Below are 18224 nucleotides of genomic sequence, written 5' to 3' on the forward strand. Positions count from 1 at the left end.
CTTCTAATGCTTCATCATTCATCATGTACAGGGATTGGATGGAACTAAATATTATTGTAATCTGATCGCTCACAGCACGGTATCGACACGTCAGCATTTGATATCAATACTGACAAAAAACGTCAATCTACGGTAGCCTATACAGACTGGTTTCTGGTTATTTCAATAACTTACTGTATTTCAGTTACATAGATAAAACAATGCATCGTAGAATTGTAGTTTCTTAAATTGGCAAATTCACAAATACTGACAAAGCTGTACAGTCTTGTTGAAAATCAATGAAAACATTTTTGATGCGATATATTTAATGTCCACCAGATGGCGATGAATCTCCCCCAACCCCCAGCTGAAATACTAGTGAGAGCTTTGCTGAAATACAGTATAGTTTAATTTGAATGCCATTAAAAATAAACTTGCTCGCCTGATCTTTCATGTTTTCGTTATAGAATGGTACACATCTTGTAAATTCTGCCTGGATAATCAAACCAATGAGTACAACTGTGAAATGTTCAAATGACAAGTCAAACAACTTTCCATATTTTAATTTAAATCTTAATTGAACAGTTTTAGGGGATCGGTCATTTTCTGAACTTTTCCCATCTTTAAGCAGGTGCCAGGCTCAGTCTCTTCCTCTCTCCATCTTTCTGTCTGTGCAGAATTATTTTATTAACACATTTTAACAGTGACCTGGTTCTACAAAGGAGATGGGAAGTTAACAGTGGCCGAGAAAAGTTTACCATCGCAACAACAACAGTCGGTGGCAGGTCATTACCCTAAGGTGGGAAAAAGAAAAACCAGAAGAAAAAGCAAGTTATTGGTGTGTGTTTGTGTAGGTGTATTATGCTCTATGAAGACATGACAGCCATTGTTCATACTTCCATTCAAGTTTATGATAAAAATCTGACAACATCATCGATTCATACAAAGTTGTAATAGTCTGCCAATTCAAACTGAAGCTCTACCAATAACAATTTATATATAAAAAAAAAAAAAAAAAAAAAAACAAGATTAAATACAAAGGTTAAAACAAATGCATTCCAACATTATGTTGCAAACTAAAAAGAGGACCTTTTTTTAATACTTTTTTCTTTTTGAAAACACCCAACAGGACCAAAACTATTTGTGTGTCACAACTCGGCAGTATTTTTGTTCCACACGGATACACGTCATTGAAAAAACAACAAGGGAGAGGAGCTACGGGCCTTGGCTTCTTGACGGGTTCAAATTGGTCTGAATAGAAAAGTCCATTCGGAAGAAGAGATCACCTGTGTGTGTGTGTGTGTTGGAGGAGGGGCGTATGAAAAATATGGAGACCAATTGGAGACAAAAAATAAAACAAGGAAGTGGGACAGTAGTGGTGGTACATAGTCCGTTTTGGATGAGGGTAAAGATCCCGACATGATGCAGTTCAGTGAGTGACGAGCGACCCCCCCCCCCCCCCCCAACTCCCCTCATGACCCGCCTCAGTAGATCCGCCCTCGGCTTCTGTTGCCTCTGGTGCCGAAGCCCCGTCCCCGTCCGCCCCTGAAGCCGCCGCGCTGCTCTGCAGGCGACATTGGTGGTGGAGACCACAACGTTAACAATGGCCCATACAATTCCCACAAAATCAATCCAATTTAAAAGGTTTGAATCATTTAGAGTGCGACTGTACATACTAACTGATATCAAAACATGCTCTACACAGTTTTAGCTTTATTACAAGCGTTTTCTTATATATGATTTGCCCCATTTAACAAACAAGCTACATATTTCAGATCTATTTGATATCAGACAAAGTCCTGGAAACCCATGGTTTTATCCTTCACCATTTTTATTGTGAAATGATGAACAAGGGACGATTATCTTTTTCTTTTGAAAAAAAAAGCAACCCAAGGAGGATGATTTTGTTATTACTTTTGTAATTCTTTATAACTGATGAGACCCAAGAATTTTAAAAAATTGGGGGAAAAAGAAGCCATGGATTTTTTGTGTGTGCGCGTTTTGTTTATTCCTAATTTAAAAAAGACAAGTCAAGTTTAAAAGAAATATATATATCAGGGTATTTCCTTTTTTTAATATATCAGAAAATCCCATGGATGCTTTTAATTTTAATTCAATAAAATTAAAAAAATATTAATTTACCCTTTACCTAATTTAGATTTTTAAAGTTTTTTGCATCCATTTAAAGCGTCCATGGGAAATAAAAACAATCAATTTGCAAATAACATTCTTTGCAGTTATTTACCAACTGTAACTATATTAAAGGATAAAGTAACTACAGTGTAACCTCAATAAAACAGAACCCGATATGACATATCTGATAAAACGGACCGTCGGGACTAAACAATGTGTCCAAAAACACATTCCATTTGTCACTTAAAATGGCGTTACATTCTATTCCAGACTTGCCCGCTGTTGTTTACCGGCACTGTGGCGCAATGCAGGCAGAGACTGGGACGGACGTATATCCGGGTCACAGAAATACAATATTACTAGATCCAGTTCCAAAAGACGTGCATCCCGTGCCACATTGAATGTGGGCAGTGACGTGGCAGCCATGTGATGATGGTTCGATCATCTATTGTGCATAGAGCAAGAGAGAGCGGCATGGCTCTGAGGAATACAAAATAAGTCTATGGAGTCTGGAACATGCTATTTTTGGTACAGTAACAGTTTTATTTGTCAAGCCATTCCCCTTTGGCAACATATTTGGAACTAGGTAGCACGCCAATTCCTCGCAGCTCACGAAAGCAACTCACCTATGGTGAGTACTGTACGTCAACAGTGTCACCATGACCAAGCACACCGGCGTGGTAAGTTTGGATAAAATGTGAAACTTTTCAGACATTTTCAAGTGTTTTAAAAACAATATGTATTTGCAATAACAGCACTGGATGTTTTAGGCCACAAAAAAAAAACAAAATTTGGCATTTTGTTGTACTATGGGTGCATATGGCCTCAAAAAAAGCTTCAACGTGGTTGACAACCGGCTATATCGGATGACACCCCTCCACCCACCTATTTGTCCGTTCTATTGAGGTTCCACTGTATATTAAACTCCATGTTGTGTAGCTGTGAATTAATTAAGTGAAGTTTTTGTGTGCCATAATTTACCACACTACTATGAAAATATTATTTGTTGTTAATTATATACTAATCTAGAGCCAACCTGATTGCTCATCAGGACCCAAATTTAGTAAAATCATGTACAGGAGGGGTGTAACGATTCATTTATTACATCAATGTCCATCCATCCATTCATTCATTCATTTTCACCCGCTTTCACCCGGGTCAGGTCGCAGTGGCAGTAGCTCAAGCAGAGAAGCCTGGACTTCCCTCTCTCCAGCCACTTCGTTCAGTTCTGTATTATTAACAGTATTCCAAAAAGCTTTTCGTCATGGAAAACTCACAGTGTTTCGTTTCCAGCCATTAGTATTTGACTGTTTAGAATTGGGATTCTCAAACATTTTGGGTCCCGCCAAAATTGAGACATTTTTCCAAGGACGCCCCTCTTACTTCTAACACTAATTGAAACATCTCTTTTGGAAGAAAAAAAAAATGTCAGAACCAGTGAAATCATAGCTAAAATAAAAAAATCATTTACTGTTTCCCCATTTATTTCATTGCCAAGCAATAGAAGTAGATCAGGAAAATCTTCATATTTAATGACCATAATTAATTTTACCGTATTACCTTACAAGAAACAACAGGAATCTAAGAAATTTCACCTGCACTGTACAGTATCCAGGTATTTATTTCACACTCACACTTTGAATTTTTGGCTAAAAAGTTACTGAAGAGTTCAAGCCATTGAATGTTTTGATTGTATCATTCTAAATGAACAAATATCGCCCTTGAATTGAAACGGCAACCAAGAATCATGATGCGAATCATTAAAACGAATCGTTACACCCTTAATGTACAGCTATAACATCGACATATACCATACAAAAACTAATAAAGAGCACTTCAATACATTATTAGTAATAGGTTGATGTGTGCCATGATTGGACTGTGCTTGTGTTCTCACCGTAGTTAAAGTTCCCGAGAGATGCACTGTATTTGCCACTGGGTGGGTTGTAGATCTGGCGCGCATCACGTCGAGGCTGCGGGGCCACCTGCTTCTTCAGGCTGGCGTCCGTGTTAGCATCCTCGGCAGACGGACGCTTAAGACTGCGGAGTAAATAGAGAGTGATGATCAGCTATGTAACGATATTTTGCCAGCAGCTGTCTCTCTAAGTGTCAAACGTACGCCACGGCTGCCGCCTCGGCCTTCTGGACGGGCTTCCAGGACAGAGTGACAGCGCTCTTGAATGACGGAGGGTTATGGAATAGATCCTGCGACACAAAATTATATGAAGAAATAAATTTACTTCAAATCATTATTAAAATTGTATAAAAACTTGTTTTAGCATTATACACCCTTAGGCACGACCATTCATTCATGGTTCGCTAATTACAAATTCACCCATTGGTGTTTTTCTCTGTTAAACCTCAACTTTTTCCAAGAAAACTCACTCACTCAGTTTTTGCGTGCTTTCTGTAGCACCCTGAGATGCTACAACATGGCACAAGAGCCCTAGCTAACGGAAGGTAGTACTTGCTGTCACGGAGGAGCTAAGTTTAGCCTGGTTTGTTTTATGTATATATAGTGGGTACAGAACGTATTCAGACCCCCTTAACATTTTCAGTTATATTGCAGCCATTTGCTAAAATCATTTCAGTTAATTTTTTTCCTCATTAATGTACACACAGCACCCAATATTGACAGAAAAAAACAATTGTTGAAATTTTGCAGATGATTTATTCAAAAAGAAAACTGAAATATCACACAGCCATAAGTATTCAGACCCTTTGCTCAGTATTTAGTAAGAAGAAAAAGAATCACCTTTTATTGTGATGAACATGCATGCATGCACACGAAATTTGTTCTCTGGATTTAACCCATCACAGTGAACACATACACATGTTAGTGGAACACACTGGAGCAGGGGGCACCTGAAGCGCCCGGGCAGCATTTCGGGGTATCAGTGTCTTGCTCAAGAACACCACAGCCGTGAGTCCGGGAGATGTCGGCGGATGGTCCAGTCGGGTAACCAAGGTCCCCCACGGTGGCAGGCGATGATCTTAACCCTTGGGCCACGGCTGCCCCAGTAGAAGCACCATTTTGAGCTAATACAGCCATGAATCTTTTTGGGAATGATGCTTTTCACACCTGGATTTGGGGATCATCTGCCATTCCTCCTTGCAGATCCTCTCCAGTTTTGTCAGGTTGGATGGTGAACGTTGGTGGACAGCCATTTTCAGGTCTCTCCAGAGATGCTCAATTGGGTTTAAGTCTGGGGTCTGGCTGGGCCATTCAAGAACAGTCACGGAGTTGTTCTGAAGCCACTCCTTCATTGTTTTAGCTGTGTGCTTAGGGTCATTGTCTTGTTGGAAGGTGAACTTTCGGCCCAGTCTGAGGTCCTGAGCATTCTGGATAATGTTTTCGTCCAGGATATCCCTGTACTTGGTCGCATTCATCTTTCCTTTGATTGCAAACAGTCATCCTCTCGCTGCAGCTGAAAAACAACCCCACAGCATGATGCTGCCACCAACATGCTTCACTGTTGGGACTGTATTGGACAGGTAATGAGCACTGCCTGGTTTTCTCCACACATACCGCTTAGAATTAAGGCCAAAAAGTTCTCTCGGTCTCATCAGACCAGAGAATCTTATTTCTCACCATCTTGGAGTCCTTCAGGTGTTTTTTACCAAACTCCATGCAGGCTTTCATGAGTCTTGCACTGAGGAGAGGCTTCCGTCGGGCCACTCCCCCATAAAGCCCCGACTGGTGGAGGCCTGCAGTGATTGACGACTTTCGAGAACTTTCTCCCATCTGCATCTCTGGAGCTCAGACACAATGATCACTGGATTTTTCTTTACCTCTCTTCATCCCCGATTGCTCAGTTTGGCCGGACAGCCAACTCCAGGAAGGGTTTTGGTCGCCCCAAACGTCATGGAGGCTACTGTGCTCTTAGAAACCCGAAGTGCAGCAGAATTTTTTTTGTAGCCTTGGCCAGATCTTTGCCTTGCCAGAATTCTGTTTTCTGAGCTCTTCAGACAGTTCCTTTGACCTCATGATTCTCATTTGCTCTGACATGCACTGTGAGCTGTAAGGTCTTAAATAGACAGGTGTATGGCTTTCCTAATCAAGTCCAATCAGTATAATCAAACACAGCTGGACTCCAATGAAGGTCTAGAACCATCTCAAGGATGATCAGAAGAAATGGACACCACCAGAGTTAAATACGTGTTACAGAAAAGCATCTGAATACTTATGGCTGTGTGATATTTCAGTTTTTCTTTAATAAATCTGCAAAAAATTCAACAATTCCGTTTTTTGTCTGTCAATATGGGGTGCTTTGTGTACATTCGTGAGGAATTGTTTTTACAAATGATTTTAGCAAATGGTTGAAATATAACAGAAAAATATAAGGGGGTCTGAATACTTTGCGTACCCCCTGTATACACACACATTTCCCATACCACTTATCCTTATATATGCACATACATAAATATATATACACATATATTTATATGTGTTTGATGATGGGAAACATTTAAGTGTGACAAACATGAAAAAAATTAAGAAAGGAAGGGGCAAAACACTTTCACACCACTGTGTATGTTTTTGAGTGGCAATTAAATAGCTCAAGTGTAAAACTAATTGTTAAGGGTAATGTTGTAAGATGAGTATGAAATGATTGTTTAGGGATCACAGTTTGTGCTATAGTTACTGTTTAAATTATGAATACCAGTAAGTTTTTTGTGGAGGTGGTTGTGTCAATCAATCCCTCACATTTTCGCTTTCCACTATTAGCAACAGCCTTCAAATGACTCAACAGTGAACTTGTGACCTAAGATAAATTCACTTACTACCCATATGCATTTCCTATTTCAAATGTTAGAAATTTAGCTTGTATATTATTCAGTGATTCTTTCAAATACCACTCGAGGATGCCTGCGTACCACTAGAGGTATTCGTACCACACTTTGAGAATCGTGGTTTTAGACTAGTGATTTCCTACCTTTATGCAGCCAGGGCACATTTTACAAATGAAAAATCTCACAGCACACCAATAAACAAATATGTCACAGAAAGTGGATACATTAATTATTGCATGTACTTCCTGCCATCTAATACAATAGCATTTTTTGTTGGGTCTGTCACTATGCCTCACTGGCATAAATAGATGAACAAAGATAAATTATTTCTTGTAAATAAAAACTTTTTTGAGCAATTAAGTAAAATATTATAATTTCCCATGGCACACCTGAAGACCGCTCACGGCACACTAATGTGCCCTGACACACTGGTTGAGAATCACTTTCTTGACGAATTAAGACATTTGTGTGAGTTCCAAGTCAAACTGTGTCCAACCTTTATGAGGACGTTGATATTGTTTGTTATCTTCAGAGCCACCACCTTGATCTTGTTCTGATAAAAACAATAAAAAGTTCTCGTCATCGCTCTCGTGTTTTGACAGACTGAAAGATTCCTATGGTCTACCTCATCAGTCTTGAGCGCTTCTCCCGTCTTGCCCTGCAAAGCCACTCGCAGCTGCCTGATGTAAACCTGCAGGCCTCTGGCAAAATACTGTAACCTGTAAGCATAATCAGGAACGTGGGGTTTTTCGATGACAATAACAAGGCAACATTCTACTGTGGATTGTATTAACTGTGAGCGGTGCGCACCTGATCTTGAAATCTTTGAGGCGCTCAGCATCAACCTTGTCGATGAGGAAGTCGGGTAGCTTCTTGCCCAGCTGGTGGAAGCTGAAAAGCAGACACTCCACATAGCTGAACTGCAGCTTGGGCTCTTCGCTGGCCAGCTGCTCGCCATTCTCCACCTCTTCTGGCGGCAGAGGCATGTACTCCTATGAAAAAAATAAAAAAAAAAATAAATAAAATAATCATAATCACATTTCTGAGGACCGGGGTTCAATCCCCGCCTCCCCGTGCCTGCGTGGGTTTTCTCCGGGCACTCCGGTTTCCTCCCACATCCCAAAAACATGCATGCTAGGTTAATTGATGACTCTAATTTGCCCGTAGGTGTGAATGTTAGTGTGAATGGTTGTTTGTTTGTATGCGCCCTGCGATTGGCTGGCAACCGGTTCAGAGGGTACCCCGCCTTCTACCCGATGTTAGCTGGAATAGGCTCATGCACGCCCGCGACCCTAGTGAGGAGAAGCGGCTCAGAAAATGGATGGATGGATAAAATAATCAAAGAATGCTCATCACTTAAAGGGTTCCAAAAGGGTGGAAAATTTCTGGTACAGTACATTTCCCTGGGAAGTTAAAGTCGCCCCAAAGTCATAAAAAAAAAAAAGTCCTGTAAATCTGACACACCACAGAGCAGAGTATTGTTAACAAGCTGGACAAATATGAATGAATTTCATTTTCTGAGCCGCTTATCTCTCACTAGGGTCGCGGGAGTGCTGGAGCCTATCCCAGCTATCAACGGGCAGGAGGCGGGGTACACCCTGAACTGGTGGGCAGCCAATCGCAGGGCACATTTAAACAAACAAACCATTTGCACTCACATTCACACCTACGGGTAATTTAGAGTCTTCAATCAACCTACCACACGTTTTTGGGATGTGGGAGGAAACCGGAGTGCCCGGAGAAAACCCACGCTGGCACGGGGAGAACATGCAAACTTCACACGGGCGCCTCTTCAGAACTGTGAGGCAGACGCTCTAACCAGTCGTTCACCGTGCCATGAATGAATTAAAAATCTAAAAAAAATAATAATAATAAATAAATAAATCACAAAGAATGTAAAATCAGGCTTCAGAATGTTCAAGAAGAGAGACGTTCTTTCAGCCTCCAGACGCTGTGGGCGAGTCAGTGAATGCTCTGAAAACCCCGCCTCCCTGGAAATTGCAGCTGTCAATCAAATATGGGCCCTCTCTCCCGGCTCCCAAGCAGACTCACCACAAACTCGTTCGTAGCTCTACCGTCTACCCAGTATACTGTTTATATCGCGCACCCCTAGTGGCTAATGTGCAAATCTGTATTGAATGAGCAAGAATGTATAACTTTACTTGTGCCATGCTTAATGCAAGCTTCAAATAAAGTGTGGACTAAATTTAACTGACTGTGTTCCACTGTAGTCAAAGTGTTTACCCACCAGAAGCTTGGTGAAGAGCATGTTGAGGTTGGTCTCCAGCTTGTCCATGTCGCCGCAGAAAGGACTCATCTCCGCCAACAGCTTAAGGACCTGCACACATGTACATTAAGAACATGGCGTAAAGAGACACACCCTCACGTACAGCTAAAAAGCAAGAGTGTGACAAGGCGAAGATGAATGAACTGTTAAAGAACGTCACACGCAACACCTCATAGATTTTGCATGCTGTAGGCATCACAAGTATTAACGTCATGTTTGGTGCCAAAATCGAGCTCAGGGGAATCGAGGTGCTGATCAGAAGCAGGCGTCACTGTTGCATAAACTCTTGTCGGGAATAACAAAACATTTCTTTGCTGTGCAAGTAATTTCCTTCTTTTAGGTCATCATAGTCACCACTTGTACGCTAAATGTCTTCAGCGAGTAAAGGCAATTAGCGGTAAAGTTTGTACTACAAGTAGTGAATTTTTTTAACCAGCTTAAACCCATGCCTCTTAAGGATGTGGCTCAATTGCAGATTTTTCCAATTTTAGGATCATCACATTAATCTATTCTTAGGTTCTTTTTAAAGGGGGAGGAAACACAAAAAATCTTTGGGCAAGAATATGTTATATGTGCCCACACTAGTCTAAACCCCCGTATTCTGATTAATATTGTGTTCATGGAATAAGAATCAAACAGATAAATGGTTTAAACAATATTCTAGCAAGTTAGCGTTCAGACCATCATGTAATATATATATATATATATATATATAAAGCATGAGTGCACTTGTGACATTAATTTCAGTTGACAGCAGAGGGCGATATTTCCCAACATGGCTGCCACCTGGGATCGGCAAAAAATGATTAATTTATCTGTTTAATTCTTATTCCACAAACGCAGTATAACTCACAATACTGTGTTTCTAGTAGTGGGGGCATATAAAAAATATTCTTGCCCAAAAATTGTTTCCTTCTCTTTAACTCACCAAAATAGTGTTTACAGTTGATACACTTTACTATGAACTTCATGTTGAAGTGTTAACAGTTCATGTTTTTAAATAAAATATGCACACATTGAAGCATTGGGATCAGTATTCAGATATACTTTGCTCAAGAGCACACTTCAACGTCCCCCCCAAAAAGTTGAAGGGGATTACCTAAACATGCAAAAAGTCGTTTCTCTTATTTATGTGTGTAATATGGCCCGTGTGAAGTTCTTTAATTTATTTAGCAGGTTATGCCCCAGTATGCCCAATTGATAAAATATATGGTACTGGTTGGGGCTTAAAAATAAAGTTGCAAAACCAAAAAAGGACATCCGTCCATCCATTTTCTGTACCACTTATCCTCACTTGGGCATGCTGGAGCCTATCCAAGCTATCTTCCGGCGAGAGGCAGGGTACACCCTGAACTGGTCGCCAGCCAATAGCAAGACACACACAAACAACCATTCACACTCACATTCACACCTACGGGCAATTTAGAGTCTTCAATTTTGGGGGTGTGGGAGGAAACCGGAGTACGCAGAGAAAACCCACACAGGCACGGGGAGAACATGCAAATTCCACACAGGCGGGGCGGGAAGTTGATCCCCGTGTCCTCAGAACTGTGAGGCAGATCTGCTAACCAGTTGGTTACCGTGCCACCCCGAAAAAGGACATGTCAAGGAAATAGAAACTGACCTCAAGTTGAATGTCCAGCTCGGCTACAGGTGTCGTCAGCGTGCTGAGGTTGGGCAGGACATGCTCACAAAAGTACGTCACAAAACGTGTGGAATGGACATTTTTCTAGAGGAGGAAGAATTATATTATAGCGACAAAATATCAAATTGACATTTTATACGAGGACAATTATATGACAATACAAACATCTGGATTTTTTTATGTAACCCAACACAGAAGGAGATGCAAACACAAGCAGAGTCTAATTGCTGTAATCGTTGACTGGTCTGTGACCAAAACAAGGGCTGAACAATTTTGGAAAATAATCAAATTGCGATTTTTTTTCCCCCCCTCAATATCGCAACTGCGATTTAATAGGACATTATTTTTTTTCAAGGTCCACTTCTCATGTTTTTTTAAACCAAATACAAGCAATAAATTCCTCTATATTACAATAAACTATCAGATTATACATAAATTGTTTAGTCTTATATAGGTTATGTTTATGCTAAGATACAGACAAATGAACTATGAATTAATGAGAGACTGTTTACTTATGTCAATGCAAACAAATCTGTGGCTTTATCACTAACTTTTGACAAGGCTTTTACACAATCAGGATTTTTGGGACCGATCACAGAGTCATCAGCGAGTTTAAAAATAAGCACCACTGCTTATGAGCACAACTGTACATATATGCAGTCATACGTACCCATGTCATATTGGAATGAAAGTGTAGGCCACACCTTTATCATAACCTCTAGGTGGCGGTGGCATATTGAAATGAAAGTGTACAGCCTTTTCATAACCTCTAGATGGCGGCATACATTTATAAAATGTTAAAGTTTTTTTTCATCTTCCCCTATATCCATGTATAATGCACACTATTGACTTTTGACAATTTTTTGGGGGGAAATATGTGCATTATACACGAGAAATTTCAGTAAACGTGGACTGCACTTAAACATTGAACCTATCTAGACAGTCTATAAATAAATAAAATCTATATTTATAGAAAAATAAAGCCTACCGATCTCCAGTGAGGACCATCACAGATACTCAAGTCATTTGGAGATGCCCTCTCAAACATGTCGGTCAGTGATCCTTGCCGGGTGCTATTTGGCCCACTTGACACACTGGCAGTAATTTTTTTTTTTAGCTATTCAGCTATCATATAAGGTCTTCTTGTGATACTTTTGTAGATGCTGGAGTAAGTCTGTAGTGTTGTTACACTATGTGTTTGTAGCTACTGGAGAAAAAAATAATTCTTTCTTTGTGCTCTCAGCTCTGCCGAGACCATTCTCAAAAATATCGGAGCACGAACTTTTGTTTTATTGTTGGAGTGCTGACAGTTAATTTTAACCCCTACGCATTGCCATTATCACCCAACCCTTCCCCCCCCCAAACCTGCGACCCCCACCCAAAGCAATGCCACCCTGTGCGCTCACACAATTCACACCTGCCAATTACTACCATTGGACACAAACATGAACATATTTCATCACACCAATACATCTGAGATGGAATCAATTCTAAAACACCAATTAACACTACATCTCTCCCTTATTGTGTACATTAGAGCCTGATTTAAGTTGACAAATACAAATCCTACAAAAAAGTTAGGGATATTCAGCTTTCAGGTGAACTTTAAGGATGAATCTAAAATGCAATTTAACCTTTTCAGGTGAACTTAATTTGACGTTTTCCAAACCTTTGAATGCACGTCCAGCAGTTCAATGTTTTAGGACTTTTGTACAACTCTCTGTCTAATAAGCCCCCTCCCCCCATGAATGGGATAATAAGTTCACCTGTAAAAATTATGCATTTTAGGGTCATCCTCAAGCCGAATATGCTAAACTTTGTTTGAGTCGAGAATGTAGGTCAGTGAAAATGTGATTTTGGGACACCAAATGAATAGAATAGCTTCAGAGACTGAAACTCAAGCTCTTTTCAAGACATGAAAAAACACACAGTTGATGTACTCACAGAAAAGAGGGGCAGTGCCTGGCGCGTGCACTGCAGCAGGCGGTCCACCGTGTCGAGATCGGCCGGGTTGAGCGCCTGCTCCAGGAAGGCTTGCTCCACCACCAGCTCCACAAGCTGCTGGCGCCCACTCACCGTCTGCAGCACACGCAGGCCCGACACCAAGCGCATCAGCAGCACAAACTCCTCGCCCGTCACATCCTCCAGCACCTAAGCAGATGAGCACATCGCGTCGTCAACAAGAACTCAAGAATGATGAATGATTAACAATCAGGTCCATTTTGTACAAGTCAATTAGATATGTCTTAACACACAATGTGTGAGACGCACAAGATGGCACACTCAGTTACAGCTCTACTTATTTTTTTTCTGATTGTTTTAGATCTAAGGCCTAGAAATGGTTTTGATACAAATATTTATTGTAATTATGACTTTACTACTGCATTAATGTCAAAAATCAAAGCTATGATGCGTCCTGGCTGAGTCACCATGATAGGAACATAACTACGTTGCAAACCGAGGATGTGGGTTCAGAGTTTTATATAAGACGCTTTAACCAGTTAATGAATCAACCAAAGAAATCTCATTAATATGCCATCTGAAATAAGAACAAATGTACTTTATTAATTGGGGGGGAGAAATCAGGCTATAAAGCAATCAGGCAGTGATTTTAATTTAATCAACTCAGGCTGGAACAAAGAATCGCTAAAAATCGAAAATTAAGTGTTAGCAAGGAATTTCATTATCAATTCGTTGTGTTGCGCGATAATTACGTCAGTCACCCACTCCATTGGTGCGTTGCACACAGCAGTGGACCCAGAGACTGCTCTCGTGAGCATGACATACTGTATTTGCATCTCTAAACCAATAAATACGCTAAATTTGGAAATGTCAGCACTGCTGGTTACTGATTGGATTCTGATTAACCAATCACAATCAAGTCCTAACGCTTTCAATGCGTGCAGTGGCTGCAGAGGCACAGAGATACTAAAGAGACAACACGGCTGCACGCACTGTATTCCAATAGGCAAATGTAAGTGCTTATTTCCGATTTAAAATACATATTAGGCTCATGCTAGCCAAACGAACTTGCTATCAGTATAATTTTAAGTGTTACAAGTGACAATATTCGAAGATATTTTGAAAATATATCACGTATCGTATTTTCACGACCATTTAATAGGACATAAACTATGTTTTAGCATGCATGCATGCTACCGTATGTTTTCAGCTAGCGTTTATTTATTGATTTGTGATTAAAATTTGTATTTATACATTTTCTACATAATGTTCTTGTAGTGGATAATGTCAAAGACTTCCTTGAACATTTGGTAAATGTTATAAAGTTATCTGAACTCAACTCCTTGAATTCAGAAAATGAGGAGCATCTCATCTCAGCTGACTCTGGGCAAGAGGCGGGATACACCCCAAACTGGTCGCCAGCCACGCGCAGGGCACATTATAGACAAACAATTATTCACACACATGCACACCTATGGGCAATTTAGAGTGGTCAATTAACCTACCAGGCATGTTTTGGGTCATAACTTCATCAAAATCTTAAGACCAACCTTCTTGGTCTCTGCAAAGACATACTCCTCCACCTCCTTTGTCATGACATCCTCAGGCAGAGTCTTGAGCTTGGTGGACAGAAACTTGATGGCCCGCTCCCGCACAACGTCCTCCCCTTGAAGGATCTGCGAAAAGAGACCGCCGAGGGTGCCTGCAGGACACGTGACATCCTTAATTAATGATAGTGGGAGGAAATGCAAACCCCTACTGAAAAATACCCATGCACACATGGACAAGTACACTTACCCTTTGCATCAATTTTGAAAATGGAAATCAGCGAAACGTTCACTTGGTTGAATTCAGCCGTGTCATCTAAAAGAGCAATGCAGATATTACACATTAAAAATTTGTTTTCATTTGACACTACCATAACAAGCGTAAATCATGAAACAATACAGTGGCACCTTGACTTACCAGTTTAGTTAATTACATGACCAAGCTCATAATTAAATTTACTCATATATCCAATCAGTTTTCCCTGTTGAAACAAACTGAAATGCCATTCATCAATTCCAGCCCTTCAAAGAACACTACATTGTTTTAATGAAGAGAAATAGAAATGTATGGTATATAAACATAAGCAAATGTAATGAAAAACATGCTTTATAAAGTGTCATTCCTGTTCATACTGTGGTAAGCATGTGTTAAATGTGTGCCTTTAAGGGGCACGTCTTAGTAACTTCAGGAACCGAGTCGGGTTAGGTGGTAGTCTGTGAGTGACAGTCTAAGCGCAAGTTGTTCCTTACAGCAACTACGTACTTATGAGTAGACTTTACGCCGATCTGATCGGTGGTATCGGCAGATTGTTGATTTGACCTAAACTTATGTCAGCAGCCAATCCTTGAATGCCCCCTAGAGGTCATTGGTGTTTAAACGTTTGTCTAAAATGCTCGAGAATAATTTGAGCTGGGACGGCTCCAGCACGCCCGCAACCCTTGTGAGGATAAGCTGTAGAGAAAATGGATGGATGGATACAGTACACAAGTATATAAAATAAATGAAAAAGTCATGTAAATAGACACATTGCTCCATCTTGTGATCGGATATTGTTTTTTGGGTTTTTTTTTTTAAACTTGCTGATCGGTGATCCCGTTCAATAAATGGCTGACAGCCCATCAACGACGATGGCACTCCTTGCACAAATGCTAGGGAATTGCAGCACTCTAACTGCTCCACTGGTTTTTTCCCTCCCGTCTTCACTTGAGTGGAAAACTACCCAAGAGACTCTGAAATCCAAAACCAAAACTCAAGGTACCACAACTACCTATATATCCCAATACCTGTCTGGAGGAGCTGGGTGAGAATATCCGCCACCTTGAGGATGTTTTCGCCTGTTGCAAACCGCGGGAGCTCCTTAATAGCCTGCCGTCGAATCTGGACCAAAGTGAACAGGCATCATAAGATGCTTTGAAATGAAAGCACACGAACGTGGCCTAAGGTTCGATTTACGAAACGGCGCGGCGTAGTGGTCACACTTACCGACACGTCGTCGTCTTCACAGAGATCCAGCTGGGCGTTGATGGCCGCGTCGGCCAGCTCCGGGAAGCTGCTGAAGAACTTGGGGATAAACTGAGCCGCCAAGGCGCTTCTCCTTGGGCCCGCCCTTCACACCATTTAGTATGACTTGGTAGGCATCTTTGTGCTGCGGAATGCAAGGAAAGAAAAAAAATTGGTACCATGCATGTTTTTAACATTATTGTAGTAATACTCATTACTGAGTGATTTCCTCACTGGAAAAGCAGTCGAATGATGTTAGTAATCTGGCTCAACATAAAATAAGGCCAGGGGCACAATGCTAAGACTCATTCAAAAACCAATTAAAAGTCAAGGTAAATAGTAAAATAGGTCTGAATAAGTACTGTAAACTACAGGTGTGCAAAAAGTCATAACACTTTTTTCTTTTCAACAAGTGCCGTGAATAATGGTGCATATGTTAAGAGCAAAACAAGTGGATTCTTAAGCAGTATTTGGACATGTAGAGAAGAAAAGAAGAGTAATTTTAAGTAAAGAACTTAAGGCTGAAAAGGAAGAAGAGGGAAGACAAAAGTTAAAGAAAGGAAGAGACAAAGAGTGGAAATTAAAAAGTCCTAGGTGGAAGGAAGGCAGAAAAAGCAAGTTTAAGCGACAGAATGAAGAATGCAAAATAAAAAAGCAGCTTTGAGAAGGAAGAAGGCCAGAAGGAAGGATACCAGAATAAAAGAACAGGTGTCATGGAAGGTAAGGAGGGAATGAAGAAACGTGGGTTTTAGTGAAGGAAGGGTGGTGTCGGGATGCAGGATCTGAGGGAAGGAAGGCATTAAGGAAAGAAGGCAAGGAAGGAAAATATGCCAGAAAAAAAAGGGCGAGGGAAAGGGAAAACAGGAATGAGTCAAAGTTGCAAAGTAAATAGAGAAGGTAGCAACAACAAGACAGCAGAAGAGTAAGTTTCATCTTAGGAAGGCTGAATACAAGAATAGAAAGGAAATGAGAGAAGAAAGGTCAGGAATCATTTTTGGGGTATTTTTTTATTTATTTAACCTTTATTTACCCAGGTAAGGCAATAGAGAACTGATTCTCCTTTGCAATGCCGAGCTGGCTGCTGACAGCAGAGTAAAACAAGGCAAAATAAATGCAAATACAAATAAAGACTTATATAACAAACTGTACATTGTGATGTACACAAACTGTACATAAAATAAAATATAAAACATATGCACAAAAACAAATATCAACACAACAATATATAACTAGACTAAATTTTCCTCTCCAATCACACTCCTTTCACCAAACCCTAACCCTTCAAGAGAGGAGTCTCTTTAGACCAGGCAGTATGACCTGTATTTGACCAGAAAAAAAAGGGGAAAAACTGAATGTAATAAAGTGAAAACATTTGTAAGTGTATGCCGACCTTCGTCCCATTCTGGTATTAATGGGATGCATTAATACTGTAGTTTAGTATAAAAATGGAAATAACCTTTAAAATGTCCAATTGCGTTCTTATTAGTTTAAGAACAAATTAAAACGCGCCTCGAGTAGTAGCACGTTCGACAGGGATGTTATTAACATGAGCCCATCACTAAGGCTAACAGTTAGCTGCTAGCCTAGCCCCCCATTCACAACACAAGCTTACGTAAGCTACAGCTACCAACATTGGCCTTGAAATAAATGGCAAATGTGACAAAGAGGCGATATTTTGGCCATTTTTCTTACCTGGCTGACGTCGTCCTTGGCATCAGCAAGGACCCCGTAGCTTCGATAGAGATCCTCGATAGTGACCGCCATCAGCGTGCTATGTGCCTGGCGCGCAGCTAAAATAAACCCCCCAAAAAAAATCTGCCAAAGAAAATCCGCTGTCGGCTCTTTTTTCGCTGGTTAAACAAATCGTGGCACTTATGTGACACCACCTCGGCGTGAAGGTAGCACCGCCGAATACGAGCAGGGAGGCGAAATTTCCACAAACGTATGAATACTGAACAGCCTCCACTGACCGTCTGCCGTCCCAGCAACTTCTATGAACGCGAGGAGAAGGGCCAGGAGGGCTAAGCTAAGAGGATACGGAAGTGATGACGAGGCGCATGTGTATATTGAGCCAACCACAAGGCGGAGTAGGACTCACGTGACTTAAAATTGAGCGAAAAGTGCCGCGCAGTTGTGGCCCTCCTTTGCCCAAAAAACGCAATTTAAATAAAACCCGTTCGTTCTCATTGGTTAAATACAGTACATCCAGACGTTGCCTATTCAGAGGTGGCAAAAGTAGAAGTACAGGTGTACTTTTGAAAAAAAAAAAAAAGACTGTGGTAAAAGTAGAACTATTGATATGAATGTAAAATTTAAAAAGTACAACTCAATTAATCTCAATTTTAATTGTAGAGCACTTGAAGAACTACCGTGGCT

At 40.7% G+C, this 18224-nt stretch overlaps 1 protein-coding gene across 1 annotated transcript; it reads right to left on the minus strand.

The window, feature by feature from the left end:
• Window positions 1-780: 780 nt before the first annotated feature.
• api5 (apoptosis inhibitor 5) lies at window positions 781-17873 on the minus strand. The gene is given in 15 exon segments (XM_061678296.1): window positions 781-1543; window positions 4010-4152; window positions 4232-4317; window positions 7403-7459; window positions 7532-7625; window positions 7717-7898; window positions 9155-9244; window positions 10818-10922; window positions 12783-12989; window positions 14351-14502; window positions 14598-14663; window positions 15632-15725; window positions 15831-15932; window positions 15934-15993; window positions 17541-17873. Coding segments are annotated over 15 exon segments (1590 nt in total). The 5' UTR covers window positions 17613-17873; the 3' UTR covers window positions 781-1463.
• Between the last annotated feature and the right edge of the window lie 351 nt (window positions 17874-18224).

The sequence above is a fragment of the Phycodurus eques genome, chromosome 5 (assembly GCF_024500275.1).
Source record: "Phycodurus eques isolate BA_2022a chromosome 5, UOR_Pequ_1.1, whole genome shotgun sequence".
NCBI lineage: Eukaryota > Metazoa > Chordata > Actinopteri > Syngnathiformes > Syngnathidae > Phycodurus > Phycodurus eques.